General features: G+C 42.0%; 2 protein-coding genes across 2 annotated transcripts; one reads left to right on the top strand and one right to left on the bottom strand.

Moving 5' to 3' along the window:
- Window positions 1-814: 814 nt before the first annotated feature.
- Window positions 815-6,067, bottom strand: henmt1 (HEN methyltransferase 1). Its single transcript, XM_072438040.1, has 10 exons — window positions 5,768-6,067; window positions 5,326-5,438; window positions 4,237-4,371; window positions 3,333-3,515; window positions 2,834-3,014; window positions 2,527-2,692; window positions 2,104-2,218; window positions 2,019-2,024; window positions 1,789-1,934; window positions 815-915 (listed from the first exon to the last, which is right to left on the bottom strand). Exons 1-10 carry the CDS (start codon window positions 5,849-5,851, stop codon window positions 815-817), a joined length of 1,230 nt encoding a protein of 409 aa, XP_072294141.1. The 5' UTR covers window positions 5,852-6,067.
- A 1,626-nt stretch (window positions 6,068-7,693) lies between these two features.
- LOC140353936 (E3 ubiquitin-protein ligase RNF14-like) lies at window positions 7,694-14,959 on the top strand. The gene is made up of 7 exons (XM_072438732.1): window positions 7,694-7,855; window positions 8,912-9,042; window positions 9,804-10,271; window positions 11,006-11,084; window positions 12,462-12,662; window positions 13,789-13,961; window positions 14,231-14,959. The coding sequence occupies exons 1-7, from the start codon at window positions 7,702-7,704 to the stop codon at window positions 14,354-14,356; spliced, it is 1,332 nt and encodes a 443-aa protein (XP_072294833.1). The 5' UTR covers window positions 7,694-7,701; the 3' UTR covers window positions 14,357-14,959.
- Window positions 14,960-17,535: the final 2,576 nt, after the last annotated feature.

The following is a 17,535-nucleotide window of genomic DNA, read 5'->3' as shown; positions in this document are numbered from 1 at the left end:
TTTTATAAACATGTTCCAGACATGTGCTTCTTCTCTTCTGTGAAGTTGTAGTCAAAGTGATGTGTCCCGCGCTGTTCTCAGTGAAACCCTGTTACATCAGCTTTTCCCAAACCAAACTGTACTAAATGTACCTGACACTGTTACATTAAATGGTTCAATTCTGCAACGTTGTTTTGTGTTACGTAGAATTAGAATGAAGAAAAGTCTTGAGGTGCTTTACTTAAAACAAAAGACCAGAGCAGGACAAACTGCACCCTGAACAGTTTCAATATTTGTCTTTGTTTAGTGAAGGCTAAAAATTTACCTTTAACTTTTTCTTCAATGTTAGTTATGTGATAAAGGGAACACTCAAGCTCCTGGGCTTGTATAAAACATAAAAGAAAGCTTTAACTCACTTATTTTCAGCCAAATCAAGCATGTTTTACTCCATTACTAACTCAGAACTGTCAGAACTCGACAAACGCTCAGTCCATTTCTCCAACGCAATAATAAACAGATGGACTTTGTCCATCGGCTGTTACAAACACAGACTGTTCTTATAATGACAGAAAATCAGACACAAAACCGATAGTTTGCGCTCCAGAGTGTTCAGACAGCTTCAATTTGACGTGGAGGTCATTTTACTCGTTTAGATTAGATAAAGTGAACTCGAGTCGTATCAAAGTCGTGTACCACATTTTCACTCCGAACGCGCTTCTTTTTACAACCAGCCACATCATTACTGAGACTTTTCCAACTGGATTATAAACAACATTTAACGTGTATTTTCATATTCACACACACGATTTGCTGCATTATTATTATTTCCTGTGGCTCAGTCCTCCCAGTTTTCCGGAAGTTTGGCGCTCACCCTTTGGTTTGGTTCCACTGCAGCGCCGCCACGGTCCAGATCTGCTTCACGCTCCTCGTCTTCATCTGTAAAACACACGTCTGAATCATATAAACGAATCATCGAGAAATATCCAAAATCACACAATCGTTTAAGCTTTATTCAGGAACATGTCTGTGTAAACTCATTTGTCCAGAGTGTTCTATTGTAGAAACCGCTCCAGTTGTATCATCTGGACTCTGTTTAAAGAAAAACAAGATTTTTTTATTCTCATCCAAGAGTCATTCTCAATCTGCAAATCGAGTCTGGGAACTTTTATCCCACTGGGCGGGACCTCCTGATAAAGGGTGTTTTTGGTTTCACTTGAAAATACCCTTTGTTAACTAACAGCCCTGTTATGGGCCATCTGCATCCTATTGTAACCTGACTGTAGCTCGCTTCCTTTTGATATATAATAGTGTCTTGAAACCCTGGAGACGCCCAGGGCATTCTGAGGGTTACCAGGTACTCGGTGAGGAGGGAGCCAAAGTCAGGTTACAATATGATGTAAATAGCCCATTACAGGACTGTGAGGAAACAAAGAGGGTATTTTCTACCATTTATTCAGGAACGTTGGATATGTCTGTGCTAAAAGGCCCTGTGAGCCCCGCCCTGTGTGAGCCCCGCCCCTGTGTGAGCCCCGCCCCCGTCAGCCCCGCCCATGTGTCTGCATGAGATCGGAGGGGCAGAGATCGCGGAGAACGCGCTAGCATTGTTATTAGCATCTTGGCATCAGGTGAATGTCCGCTCTTATCCAGATTAGGCAGGCAGTCCGCACCATGGTCCTGTCGGCGGCCGCTGTCAATCACCGGGCGAAAGCCCGCCTCCTCACCTGCTACTCCCAACCCCTCCCACAGAATTTTTTATTTTTCAAATTTTGCTTTCGGCTGAAGTTATTCGCTTCCGTAAACCTCTCGTACCTGTTCGTAGGAGCAGAGCGCATCCATCCTGGCTCAGTTTGACCGTCGGTTCGTTCATGAGGAAGAGTCTGAGGTTTGCTGGGCTCTTACAGAGAGCAGCGACCCGAGGAGAAGAGGCCCAGAGCAGGTCCAGAGGCACAGGCACGACCCGAGGAGAAGAGGCCCAGAGCAGGTCCAGAGGCACAGGCACGACCCGAGGAGAAGAGGCCCAGAGCAGGTCCAGAGGAACGCAGCCCCTGGACGGACAAACGCACAGATCATGCACGCACGCACAAAGCTTCTCTGCTTGAGGGGTTTGAAGGCAGGACCATTTACCTTTGAGAAGCACAGTTTCTGCTTTGAGCTATTCCATTCAAACGCCACAGGTCAGACTCATCATCAGCAGCTACACTTTTCCATTCTTCCTCTGGAGGTCTCTCTTCTCCACAAGCTGCAGACATTTAGTGCAGTGAATATTAAACAACTGACACCATTTTTCACAAATATACTGCTAAACTACTCGCCTAACCAGCCAGTTCCTGCTACATTCTGTGTCAAAACGTGTTGGGACCGGCTGGTCAGGCGACCAAACCACTGTCGCTTTAGTGAACTCCTATGCGTTCATCCAGCCACAAAGTCTTTATTATTGACATGTGGTCACATACTAGTTCTGATAATACTCAATAATTTCTAAAACTGTTCAAGAAAGTACCAAACAAGTATGATTTTACAATAGTCCTCTAAGCTGTTTGACTCTACCTCCTGTGTGTTCGTTCCAGTCTTCCTCCTTGCTCTCCTCTGTGTCCTCGCTCTCCCTCTCTGTCCACCTCCTCTTCAGCTCCTCGGCCCAGAACAGCACCTCGCTCAGCAGAACTCGCCGTAGCACGTTGTTGTCCTTCAGACTTGGGTAGTTGATCCTGTGCAACTGACACAGAAACAAAACCTCATGTTCAGAGTTTTGTCCAGTGCAATCATTTATTTAACGGGCCAATCACACGGCATTTAGGGCCCACAGACAGGACTGGAACCAATCACAGAGCAGCTTTGTGGTGATACTTCCCCTCACCAGTGTGTATGAAGTTTCCCCCTGGATCGTCTCGCCCGGCCACACGTTGAACCCTCCTCTGAGTCGGTGAAACACTGCGATCTGAGAGCAGAACCCAAACTCGTCGTGTCGTCCGCCAGGGTCCAGTCCCACTCCGGTGAACTCCACCCTGTATCCAAAGTCCTCACAAACCACCTGAGCCCTGCAAGTATTTCAAGTCCAGTTCAAACACTTGTTCTATGAAGTAACACCTCATGATAAACACTCCAGAGGTGAGAACAGTGAACTTAACATCATGTAAGATCTGTTTTATGAGCTTTGAACCATGCCTGTTCTAACATGGTTTTCCCTCATAATGATCTGACATAAAGTTGCATTTGGATTGATTCTTGCATGTTTGTTTAATCCCGTCTAGTGTTGTGCTCAGAACACTTCCCTCCCTCACGGCTCTGACCTTGGCCCAGCTGAAGAGAGTGAGAACATGTTACAGACTAAACTCTACAGTGATGAAGTCTCTCACCAGGACTGGAACTGAACCCTGGTCCACTCGAACTTGTGGTCTGGATGTCTGAAGCCGCTGAGCCCGGGCAGAAGAGGGTTGAACTCAGAGTTTGGAGTGGTGATGATGACGTGGACCGGGGCCATGTCTCCAAACAGCACCTCAGAGAAGAGCTCCACGTCGGGCAGAAGCAGGTGCTCGATGCTGAGGAGGAGATACAGCACCAGTACCTTCAGATTGAAAATGTAGAAATGTCTCCGTTTCAACAGTGTCCACCTTTTCTACCATGGACCAATCCTGCATGGGTGAGGGATACACCGACCGAACTAACCCGTTATACAGTATTTTCCGGACTATAAGTCACACCAGACTATAAGTGGCACCGGAGTATAAGTCGCACCAGCCAAAAAATGCCTAATAGAGAAGAAAAATGTTGCACTGGAGTATGAAATGCGGTTGCAAGTGTGAAAATAACAAATAATATCACACATAAGTCGCTCCGGAGTACAAGTGTATAAGTATATAAGTATAAATATAAGTATAAGTCGGACCTCGGCCAAAACTATGAAAAAGATGCGACTTGTAGTCCGGAAAATACGGTAAAATGGTAAAAGGTCACATTTATATAGCGCTTTCTACCTTAAACGCACTCAAAGCGCTTTACATCAAGGAACCAGTCACCCATTCACACACACACTCACACACAGAATCACACACCAGATGTCGCGAGTCGGGTTAAGTGTCTTGCCCAAGGACACAACGGCAGTATTCCCCTGAGGCAGCTGCGATCGCACGGCCGACCTGCGGGTCAGTGGATCTGACCGCTCTGCCAGGTGAGAGCGGGACTTGAACCGCCGACCATCGGATCAGAAGACAGAGCTGCCCACTATAGTCATGTTTCTTCTGAGTCCATCGTGCGACTTACAGCTCGACACTGACGGCCAGATCGAAGCCTCTGAGCCGGGCGTCTGGTTCAGTCACAGAGCCCTGGAACAGCTCCACACACAGCTGCTCAAAGCCAGGCTGAAGATAATCTGTGGAGAGGGGGCCCAGAGAGTGCCTGGGGAGACAAAGGGGGACGCTTTTAGAAGGGGGCCAGAGAGTGCCTGGGGAGACAAGGGGACATAGGTTTAGAATGTAGGTTTAGCTCTTTTTACCATGTGGTTTTAGCTCCCGGGGAAGATAATATGGCCTCATGCCAATAGCCAACAGTTCAATGTCTTTGTTACATAGCTGTTCCTTCACCGTGCAATGTTCAGGCTTACACCAGCTCGTGTTTACATACACAGTCAGACCACCTCCTCTCTTCTTACCGCATTCTCTCGTTCTGTCCACCATTGTCCAAACCGACAATAGCAAACACTGCTGTCCCTATAAATCCTCTGGGACTGCATGAAGCTTGCTAGTTCTGATAGCTTGTTTTACTGTGTGGTTTTAGATCTTTTTACTGTGTGGTTTAGCTCTTTTTACTGTGTGGTTTTAGCTCTTTTTACTATGTGGTTTTAGCTCTTTTTACTATGTGGTTTTAGCTCTTATTACTATGTGATTTTAGCTCTTTTTACTCTTTTTACTATGTGGTTTTTACCATTTTTACTGTTTGGGTTTAGCTATTTTTACTCTTTTTACCATGTGGTTTTAGCTGAGCACTGTAACATGGATCGCCATCAGAATACGTAATATCACCAATAATATCTTATATGCACAGAGTTTTTAGAGGGTGACATTTTATTCTGACTTTGAAATAAAATGGAAAAGTGTGATAATCAATGACTAAATTGTGATAATCAATGACTAAATTGTTAATCACTCAAACATTGTGACGTCCTCAGAGAATCATAGTGTACATTTTTGGAGAACGCTTTAAAGTGAATCCTACATTACTGAAGTTTTTTGCCCATATATTTAACATTCTATCTTGTTGACAATAGTGTACTGCATATTTCACTTTAGTTTGAGCTCGAAGAGAATGTAGGGCATCTGCTTTAATGATAGAAATGTTAATATTAATTATTACATTTTCTTCTTGACTTTGGCTCCATCGATGTCGACTCCCACCAAATGTTCGATTTCTTTGTGAAACTTGAGTCGTTTGAGGAGAAGGCATTCGCCACAGCCCAGATCCATCACCTGGAAGTGAAAATGACATAAAACTGATCATGTTTGACTGTAAAAGTAACACACAAATACACACGGAGCGAAAGCAACAGCTACAGAACAGTTAAAACGAACCGAATCAACCAAATCCCTTGCCAAAAACTTATATTTATGAACAAATTGACAACAAACTAGTGTATTTGTTTGAGAAGCAAAGATAAGGCCAGATTTAAAAGTAAAAACGTACTTTACTTACAATCAACGCAGTAAACAAACAGCTAGCTAAAGATATTAGCTTACCACAGCTAGCTAAATATAGCATGGAGTAAATGACTTCCAAATAAAATACAACAGAATTTTACCTTTTTTGTTTTGTATTTCTTAATGAAATCGACGACAAACTGGTGTCTTTGCTTGTGAAGTGGGGGCTTGAAAAACGGCTCCATGTTTTATTGAAAAGCTGGCTAAACTTTTCTGTTAGCATCAGAGCTAACGTTTGCTAATGGACGCCACACGTAAAACTACTTTTAGGTCAAGTTTACAGATGTTGATGGGTTCAAATGTGCGTTTTCCAGGTTAGAAACAAAGATGGTCAATCGAAAACAGGTTGGAAAATGTTCACCAAAGCTGTTTACGTTTTACTAGTAATTCAAGAGTCGAAAATACACAAGATAAGCTGTGATTTTATAATTGTTGTTTCTTTCCGTCAACAAGTGATGAGACGAGCGGTGTAATGCTTCCACCTGCTGGTTGTTTCATGCACTGCACATTTAGATTTACTGTAGTTTTTATTACTATTAATCATCATAATCATAACAGCAACACTAATTAGAATCATAAGAATCATAAAAATCATGTTCATTAAAAAACTTTGACAAATCATAATAATAATAATCATAAAATATGTATCAATTTAGCTCTGAAAAATAACAATATCATTAACAAACGTATGTATTTATTGTCAGGGTTAAATATGTACTATGTATCTAAATAAATGAATTAAATAAAGGTAAATAAACCTTTCTGGTGGATTGGTTTAGTGTATAGCTCTTCATGGAGACGAGCAGGCCAGGATACAAGTGTGTTTGTGTGTTTGTGTGTTTGTTTGTTTGTTTGTTTGTTTCAGTAATTGAACATATGCAAGATGCTCAGTGTCATCTCCAATGAGACAAGAAGACCCTCAATCAGAAAAGTGACATAGCTTTAATGATTATTCATAAATTACTAAAGAAAAAGTAAAAAGCTTGAAGAAAAAGTTATGATTTGTTTGTTTGTTTTGTTTGTTAGGATCCCCGTTGCAATAAAATAAGCAATGTGAATGCATAAAAGCTTAAAGGTGGTATGGACGATTTTTTTCAGCAAATTTTTTATCATATTTCCTCGTGGCGTGGATAAATCATTTGTCCTGCCACGTATCAATCATAAAACGCACCTACCGCTCACCGCATCAGGCTCGTCCCCACGTTTCCGCGTGCCTAAGCGCATGGATCTATCATAATATAGTTCCCTCAGTGTACGGGGCAAAATGAAGACGGAGAAAGACAGTTCGAGCTGACACAGAAGTGGACAGAAATCTACGGGAGACGAGAGATGCGATGCGATCCGTTGCGCTAATAAACAAACGCACGTGTGTGTTGTATCAGTCCGCACGGGGAGTGCGCATGCGCACTTCCGCCTGCGTTCTCAAATCGCCGAAAAATTGTCCATACCGCCTTTAAATAGATCGCTAAAATACATGTCTTCAACAAAAAACATTAATATTTGCAGTATTTTTGGTATGTTTTGTTGTGTTGATACAGTCTTTCCTGCTTTTGTGTTTTCCTGTTTGCACCAGTTTGCTGTTGTTGTTGTTGTTTAGAATCTTAAGGGACATTAATATGATAAGGTATATTAAGTTTACAGAAACCATGTGCAGCAGTCTGGATAAAGCAAATAAATAAAACAACATCTGAACCAAAAGTAATGAATGAACACAAACCGTAACAAGAAGAAAATAAGAACAGTAATAATAAAGTTATAATGGAGTGTTAACTTATTTCGGGTTATACAAGGACTACTGCTTGAGGTTTTTACTGCTTTTATGTTTTATTATCTTTATTATTATAGGGTCTGTTTGCGTCTGTCTGTCGCTGGTTGCGTCAGTCGCGCGTGAGTCGCTAACTAAAGCAAAGTGCACTTGAGGGAGGAGCGCCTTTTACTGCCCCATAACCGGACACACTACTCACTCCTTCGCGCCTTCTTTAAAAAACATTCTACATTTTAAGATTTTAACTTTTCGCCGTGTTTTTGTCGCGTGATGAGCTCGGATTTGGACGAACAACACGACGAAAGACTCGCGCTCCTCAGCATCTTCGAGCCAGATGAGTTCGTCCGGAGCGAGTCGGAGTTTTCCGGGGAGTTCCGAGTGCGCGCGGAGCTTCCCTCGCGCTTCACCGTCACGCTAAATCACGGTAACACAGAATAAAACGTAAACTTTTGGCGTTTTGACAGAAGAGAGTTGTTGTTCTTGCGTTATTCAATCCGAGGTTTGAATGAAACTCGTTACAAACTACGTCACGGCGCGTTTGACAACTCGCTTCCGTGTTTACCCGACGTCTGTTGTCATGGTAACGGTGTAGCAATATAAGATATGAGATATGCAATAAATAAATTAAATAAAATTCATTCATTAAAAAAATATATATATAATAATAATAATTATATGATAGAGATTTCTTACTGTTTTGAAGGACCTTTTTGAGTCATTTCCGCACATACAATAAAAACAATAATAACAATTAAATAATGATAATTTGGGCTGTAACAAATAATTGAGACTAGTCGCCTATTCAAAAATAATTATAGTCATATTTTTGATCATATCATTGTTATTGTATCTAAAACACAAAATTACCAGACATCACCAGCATTGTTCAATCAAAATGTCCAAAAAAATAATACAACCATTTGGGATTGTCAGCAAAAACACACTTTATTTGTAAATGTTCTCTATCATGAAGCCTTTGGTCAACGTATTTTAATATTTATTTGGTTTATAGTGTATATATAAAAAACAACTTTTATTCATAGAGCTCTTTACAAACACTCAAGGACCGACATGCTTTTCTATAAAAAATCAAGGCAATGCAATACAATGGACAGTGTAAGCAATCAAACACTGTACAAAACTTTACTACTGAGTGTTAAAAGCTCAATAAAGATAGTTTGAATAAATCTCTTGCAGTGCCTCTACAGCCCTTCAGGTGGCGCCAGACTCCACTGATTTCTAGTATTACTCGTGATCGCGCAGATTACAAATTACAACTAATACAAAAACATCCCTATTGTACGTCATTTAAAGAGCCTTAATCTACATTTTAAGGTCTTTCTATAAACAGCAGTTAAAATTTGCTATTGTTTTTTTATTGCAAAAACAAAACAACAAACTGGATTATTGATGTTAATCACGTTTCACTCTCTGCGTCTTTGGAACGGACGTTACTTACAGTTTTTGTATGCCTCTTTAGGTGGCGCTGTGAGTCAATATGAAATCACATCTCTTCCGCCTCTGCGCCTGACCTTTGACCTGCCCGAGGATTACCCATCATGCTCTCCTCCGGCCTTCACTCTCCACTGCTCCTGGCTCACTCCAAAGCAGGTAGACCCCAAAAAACACACATCTTTACATCTTAATGAGCGATTTAATGAGTGTTGCACAGCCAGTCGACGCGTTTGCTCAATTAAAAAACACAACAACAACAACAACAACAGTGCGTACGCAAACGATGTGGGAACACTTCTAACACGGTTCAAAGCTCATGAAAGTCCACGTTTAAAGGTGCACTACGCCACTACTCCGTCGCTTTTCTTCACGGAACGTCTCACAGCAAGGCATTGAACCTGTCTATCTCCATGGAAACAAGCGCCGAGCCATGTTACAGGTCAGATCTGCGGAGAGGCGAGCCCGCTCACTGTAAGAATGCAGCAAAAACACCACCGAATCCATAAAAGGTAGACACGTTCATGGGCGTGCTGCGGAACACTCCAGGCAACGCAAAAGCATCTCCACGGAGACCAGAATGTGATGAAAAAGTTCCCGTATTTTCCGGACTATAAGTGGCACCAGCGTATAAGTCGCACCAGCCAAAAAATGCATAATAGAGAAGAAAAAAACATATATATTAGTTGCACTGGAGTATGAAATGCAGTTGCAAGTGTGAAAATAACAAATAATATCACATATAAGAATAAGTATAAATATAAGTATAAGTTGCACCCCGGCCAAAACTATGAAAAAAGGTGCGACTTATAGTCCGGAAAATACGGTACATAGTTCGCCTTTAAAACTTGAGAGTCAAACATCATCAAATTGTATAATAAAAATGAAAATAAAAGATTCTCATTGTCTTGTTTCCTCAGTTGTCGTCACTCACAGCCAAACTCGATGACCTGTACCGGGCCACAGGGGGCGCCGTCGTGCTTTTCTCCTGGGCCCAGTTCCTCAAATGCGAGATGCTGACCTTTCTGGGCGTCACGAATAACCTGGACATACCCTCGGACTGGGACGACTCCGGGCGCGACCGTGGGAGTGCCGCGGGCGCAAACGCCGAGCTCCCGCCATCTCTGACCCCGGGACAAGCGCTCCTGTCCCGGCTGCTAATCCACGACGCGGCGCAGACGGAGCGGGCGTTCGCCGAGCACCGGTTCGAGTGCGGCGTGTGCTTCGAGAGCCGCCCGGGCTTCGAGTGCGTCCGGCTCGGCGACTGCGGCCACGTGTTCTGCCGCGCTTGCCTGGCGGAGTTCTGCAAGGTTCAGATCGTGGGCGGGAACGCGAGGGCGGTGACGTGCGTCCTGCCCGACTGCGACTCCGCCCCCACGCCCGAGCAGGTCAGAGAGGTCGCCGGCGGGTTGGAAAACACTGCGTTCTCGAATGTATGCGACGGTCGAAACGTGCGCGGGAGGCAAAACGTGCTCCTGACCAAAAATCTGCAGATGCGACAGTGAAAGATCCCTTTAATCGTCATTAAAGGGATCGTAATATATAGTCTTTAGTATTTATAGTATTTATTTATTTTTTATAGACCTAACGAGGCGACAAGAACGCAGAGCGAGACACTTAAAAATGCACACAATAACACAGCTTTTATATTAATATTGATCTTTTGTTTTATGATTTCTTTATGAAAACTATAAATAAATATGACGTTTAGCACGAAACGGTTGATGATCGAAAACAAGGAAGACTTTTTCGAAATCCCAAATGTCGACAAACATATACATTTTCTTCTTCCAAAGTGAACTGAAATCTCCTCCAAACCTCGTGTTTTTATAATGCCACAGAAGAATAAAGAAAAAGACTAGTTGACTATTAAATAATCCTTTATTTGCTGTCTGCATTTTACACCTAAATAACATTAAATTAAATTGTAAATAGTGTAAACATTAAAGTAAATTCCGTAGGCCCACGGTGTGTTTACATTTGTGGATAAGATGTTATTAATTTCGATACGTTCTGCCCGCTGCAGTTGTAATGTCTCACCATTGTTCTGTATGAGCTCTTGTTTTTAATCAGATTTGAGTATTTTTACAGTTGCTGGAGTGAGTTTTCTGTTGTGTTGTAGGTGAGAAGTCTTGTTGGGGAGGAGCTGTTCCGTCGTTACGATCGCCTGCTGCTTCAGGACACTCTCGACTCTATGCCCGGTACAAACATGTTTGTGTGGTGTAGTTGGTCAAGCCCTCACCCCCGAATGAGTGGGTGTGAAGACTGTGGGAAATAATGATTCTGATTTTATGGTAAAATCCATACAATTATACATGCTAAAGCTTTAAGGTTTTTTTCAGGCTCCAGGTCCAGGGGTCTGTTAAAGTTCCTATGAAGCTCTAATTTTGACATTATTTGGTGTGTTAATACTTCTTGTACTTTTTTTTTTTTTTACTTTTTTTCACCCTTAGAGGCAACCGTTGTTGTGATTTTGGGCGTTACAAAAATAAATTTAATTGAATATGAATAATAGTTCCAAACCAATCAAGCAGGTATTTGTGGAGAAAAGTAGAAAAATCTGTAGAAAATGACAGGAAGTGACATCACACCAGGGACACTCATTCCAGTCAAAGTTTATGCCGAATTTACACAAAGAAACAACTTTTCTGACTTCAAACATTTATTCAACAAAATAAAGTTGCTCTCATATATTTAAATTATTTTTAAATGTTAAATGTGAGTTCTTGCCCCAGTGTTTGTTGGGTAATTTCCTACTGTGATGTCCTCAATTACAAACAGGAAGTGAAATCATAAACCTATGTTCTATTCTGGGATAATTATTTTTTTATCATTTTTAGCTCAGTTCAAAATAAATTAATTTATCTTAACTGCATTTTAGTTCAAATAGTGGCCTGACCTGTAGGGGGCGCTTTAAGTGAGCGACTGATGTCACCCAAACATTACATTTTGTTTCGTTTTTGCTACAAGGTTTTATTGGACAGGACAGTTCTTTAGTTACAGCTTCTTGGTTCTTGGTTTCCTAAGTTACGCTTTGCAGTTAAGTTCTCTTTTTATTTAATTTAACTGACGTAGCACATTGCTATAGTGACTGAAAGTCCATGTGACACATTAGACTAAACTTTTAAGTAAAACAAAGAGAATAAGCTTATATTTAAGATTTTACCAAACATTTTGCCTGTTTTTCTCCAATTTGGCAATTTTGTTCACTTCCTGGTTTGAAACAGCATGACAGAGGTAATTCCACAACTGTAAACTTTTTGATGACATCACAGAGGTGCAGGTGTTTTGTCGTAGAAGCTTTACTTCCTGAATCCAGTAGATGAAAAGGACTTCCTGTCATTTTCAGCCACCTGACGGATGAAACACTATGACAATGATTTACTAAAGGAACTAATTCACCAGAACAACCTCACAATGACAAAAACATGACAAAAACCCGGCAATGTTCTGGGACTGAAGCCTGTGTGAACGAGGGCGGGGCAGAGTGCGTGTGGGAATGGGGCTGTGTGGTCAATGCAGAGGTTCTACACGCCTTGACCGCGCCCTTGCCCTGACCGCGCCCTCTGTGCCCTCAGACGTGGTGTACTGCCCGCGCCCGTCCTGCGCCTCGGCCGTCCTCGCCGCCGGCTCCATGGCCCTGTGCACCGCCTGCAGCTTCGCCTTCTGCGTCCTCTGCAAGAAGACGTACCACGGCACCGAGGCCTGTTACACTCCGACACCCGCCTCGGCCGCGCCCGTGTGGGGCGGGGTTTGGATCGAGCTGCCGAAGTCACAAGGTGCGTTCTGCCCGTGTCAAGTACGTCATGTTTAAGTACAGGTTTCTGCATTTTCCATTTCTATTTTGCATACCGTATTTTCCGGTCAACTTACTGAAAACATAATCGCTGACTAGTCGACTACTTAAATAATTGTTAGTAACAGCGCGGATAAAAATAACAAGTACAAAATTGGAGGTTGAAGAGTTTTTATTAAAAAAAAAAAAATTACGATTTTTAAAAAATTTCAACTTTATGAACATACAAACATGACAAAAAAAAAAAAAAAAAAAAACAAAGCTAGAGAGGATGACAAACGTACTGTATTTTCTGGACTATAAGTCGCACCAGACAAAAAAGGCATAATAGAGAAGGAAAAAAAAACACAAATAAGTCACACTGGAGTATAAGTCGCCTTCTTTGGGGGAAATTTATTTGATAAAATCCAAGAACTTACATTTGATCTTGAAATGTAGTTTAAAATAATAACAGATGAGAGAACATGGTGAATAGGTGTACGTATGCTAACGCTAACACCTTCAGCTACATGAGGCACAGACAGAACTGTGGTAAGTGTCTGGTATGTTAATGTAACATATTAAGTTAATCAGATAACTATAGCATAAAGAACATGCTAACAAGTTTACCAAAGCATCAGTATTACCCCAAATCACTTAATCCACTGAATTCTTCTTCCTCTGTGTCACTTCTAAACAACTCCACAAACTCCAGAGGTAGAGGAAGTGCAGATTCTCCTTCTGCGTTGCTTAGAGCCTAGAGCGCCCTCTTGTGGTTGTCAGTGTGAAAATAACAAATAACTTCACATATAAGTCACTCTGGAGAATAAGTCACACCCCGGCCAAAACTATGAAAAAAACTAAAACACAAATGAACCCTAACAATAGTCCCACTCAAATTTGTCTATTTTCAAATTGAGTCCAAATGATATTTTTTTTTTCAAAATTTAGGAATGTCATGTCAGTCCAGTACTCAATAGTCGGCGTATTTTTTGTCATGCATTTCTTTTGTGAGGGTCTTTTCCGCTGCTGCCAGGACGATGCCCCATAGATACCCGCCAAATACAGAGTTCTGAAGAAGAGTTTTTTAACAGCTTTTTCTGATATTGTCGGCGGCGTGTTGTACGCAGAGGGCAGGACGACGGTCTGGGAGGACTACACCAGCGGCAGCAAAAAGCGGAAGAAGCTTCTGGAGAAAAGATATGGCCGTCACACTCTGCAGAACGTCCTGGAGAGCGGCCTGTCCCAAGACTGGATCAGCGCCAACAGCAAGAGCTGCCCGCACTGCTTCAGCCGCATCGAGGTGAGCTAACACTGAGCTAACACTGAGCTAACACTGAGCTAACACTGAGCTAACACGGAGCTAAAAACGGAGCTAAAACGGGGCTAACACAGAGCTAACACGGAGCTAACACGGAGCTAACACGGAGCTAACACGGAGCTAACACGGAGCAAATACGGAGAAATAAATAAATAAAATCCCAGTTGTGTTTGATATTCACGCTAAAAACATGTCCAGTTGACAAAATTAAACTTGTTTGTTAAAATAAATATTAGTTCAATACTTTTCAGAAAAATGGGGGCTGTAACTTCATGACCTGCAGGCACTGCCAACGCTGCTTCTGCTGGAATTGTTTTGCCACATCATGGTCTAACCGCAATCCACATGTCTGCCCCCGCCCCCCGAACCCTGAATGACACGTCTGCCCCCGCGCCCCGGACCATGAATGACACGTCTGCCCCCGCGCCCCGGACCATGAATGACACGTCTGCCCCCGCGCCCCGGACCATGAATGACACGTCTGCCCCCGCGCCCCGGACCATGAATGACACGTCTGCCCCCGCGCCCCGAACCCTGAATGACACGTCTGCCCCCGCGCCCCGAACCCTGAATGACACGTCTGCCCCCGCGCCCCGGACCCTGAATGACACGTCTGCCCCCGCGCCCCGGACCATGAATGACACGCCCGCGCCCCGGACCATGAATGACACGCCTCCAAAACTGCAGCCTTTTGCCCCCCAAACTGTTTACATGACTTTATGTACTTTACTTATTGTATTGTTTGCATGGATTATGTTGAATAATGCAGCAAATACGTGTAATTTTATCTTTCTCTAATTAGTAATAACAAAATTAAAGCACCATAAAGCTGTTTTAATCCTAATCGCATTTTTATGTTATTATATGATACTATAAGTACTCAGTATGCAGTACTCTGACTGGACAAAGTAACTGAATACATTGTTTCAAAATACATTTTAATTCAGGTATTCAGTATTCTGTAACTTCATACATTTTCATAGGGCTACCCCAAATAAATTGTCTGTTTGCTGTAACCCGAGTCAACATTTTTTAAGTGGCTCGGACGGTAGGCAAATTCTTATTTTTTTTACTTTGAAGGCAAAAGTCTGAGTCGGAGTGACCACCAGGGGTCAGGCTTCAACAGTCAATGACGGAAAACGTCTCTCTCAACCCGATCGAGAGACTAAATCTCCCGATTTTAAGATATTTCAATCGACCTTTTGTATGCCACTATCCTTTATTTTGGTAGCGAAGGCGAGCGCGGGGAACATGCGGCGGACACGGACGCCGCCATGTTTGTTGCGATGACGCTGCTGGGCGTGTTTCAATCCCAGAATCCATTTGCGTAAGTCAAATTTCACACCCTGATAGAGAAACACATGTCCTATGTAGTGTTAAGTGGCGCCGACTGAGTTAAACTATCTTTTTCATAAACACTAACCTCAGCTCAATCACGCGGTCCATTTTGTTACAGACGCATACGGAGGACTGAAAATGTAGATGCACATGTGTCGTGTGATAAGTTCTCAGTCCTTTTGAGATGAATGATAGGTATATCAGCATGGCGGTATAGGACATTTTTTATTAGACAAACAACTATATGAGTATGTGTACATTGTGCAAAAACTTTGACTGGAAATAGTGTCCCTGGTGTCATGTCACTTCCTGTCATTTTCTACAGATTTTTCAACATTTTCTCCACAAATACCTGCTCTATTGTAAAACTATAATGTATATGTACAATAGGTATAAAAACATCAAATAAAGTCAAAACTAGAAAATTGTAAAAAATACGTGCGTATTACTATAAGTATAAGTATATATATAAGTCCTGAGTATGCTGTGCTGAAGCTGCGGCCTGCAGTTATATACTACAAAATGTAATACTCGGGTAATAAAAAAGTTGAACTATTATAAGTACAGTTTTGTTGAAAAGTAAACGCCTCCCTTGTTGTTATTATTCCCCTTAAAGCGCTTTGTTGTCCTCAGGAAGACGCAGTACGAACATCTGCCACACGAGTCCGATGTTCGCCCGAGCAGAAGTCCACGTTTGAAGCGCCTTTACCGTAACGCGCTCGGACGGGGGAAAGAAACGAACGCTAATAGAAACACGGCCGCAATTAAAGGATTTGGGGGCCATTTGTGTCTGTTTAGGGTTCAGCGTGTGCCCACTTACCCGGAGGTTTAGAGTTTAATCCTGAACACGGAGGACTTTTCTTTATTTCTTTTTTTCGTTTAAATGTGCAAATGACTGTGTACTAGAGTGCAGTGCTGTCATGGTAATAGGATGGGAATACCATGGCGACTAAAACACTCAATGATGGTTATTACATGGCAAACGGCTCCGGTTTATTTTCTGGTGACACAATTAATCCTAAATTGCTACAGCAATAACCCAGTGTGAAGGTGGTAAATCAAATGGCTGCTGTTTTTCTTTTAATGACATAAAAGCAACTATTTTATTACGTTACGGATTATTATTATTAAATATTGGACAATGGGACAATCTTGGACTTTGTGCAGGAACGACACGTCACGTCTGGGGCAGTGCAGTCAAATATTGATGTCAAATATTGGTGTCGATATGGGACCGATGATATGTGGCGAAACCCTCCGACAGCACTGACATCAGATCAACGTTATGCCAATCTCTAATAAATACTGTTTTTCTGGACTATAAGTCGCACCTTTTTTCATTGTTTTGCCCGGGGTGCGACTTACACTCCGGAGCGACTTATATGTGATATTATTCATTATTTTCACACTGACAACCACAAGAGGGCGCTGTAGGTTCTAAGCGACGCAGAAGAAGAATCTGCACTTCCTCTACCTCTGGAGTTTGTGGAGTTGTTTAGAAGTGACACAGAGGAAGAAGAATTCAGTGGATTTAGTGATTTGGGGTAAAACTGATGCATTGGTAAACTTGTTAGCATGTTCTTTATGCTATAGTTATCTGAATAACTGTTAATATGTTACGTTAACATACCAGACACTTACCACAGTTCTGTCTGTGCCTCATGTAGCTGAAGGTGTTAGCGTTAGCATACGTACACCTATTCATCATGTTCTCTCATCTGTTATTATTTTAAACTGCATTTCAAGATGTAGTTTAAAAGTTCATGCCTGTTCTTGTTCTTGGATTTTATCAAATGTGACTTATACTCCAGTGCGACTTATGTATGCTTTTTTCTTCTCTATTATGACATTTTTGGCTGGTGTGACTTATACTCCAGAAAATACGGTAAATAAATACATAAATAAATAAAGACGCGATGTGTTGAAATGAATACTTTTATTGCACTTTTCTTAAATCTGTAAAAAGTGAACTTTGTGCAGTGACACCAGACACGTCTGAGGTCTGAAACGTCTCATTCTCCTCCCACAGGAAAACATCATTTTCAAGTATATTTGAGGTTACATCTTTTTTCATACTAAATATGTTCATCACAAATGTATGTCCACAGTCAGTAACGACGCGCACGTGTAAATGATACATCTGAACATATCAAGCTGTGAACGGACTAGAAACGTACAAAAATACAGTGTACACTTTTATGGGGCGTTTTCAAGGACG

Source organism: Eucyclogobius newberryi, unplaced genomic scaffold, assembly GCF_026437365.1.
Source record: "Eucyclogobius newberryi isolate DKJ021-1_F unplaced genomic scaffold, fEucNew1.0.hap1 SCAF_9, whole genome shotgun sequence".
Classification (NCBI taxonomy): domain Eukaryota; kingdom Metazoa; phylum Chordata; class Actinopteri; order Gobiiformes; family Gobiidae; genus Eucyclogobius; species Eucyclogobius newberryi.
This window is presented reverse-complemented; position numbering and strand designations above follow the sequence as displayed.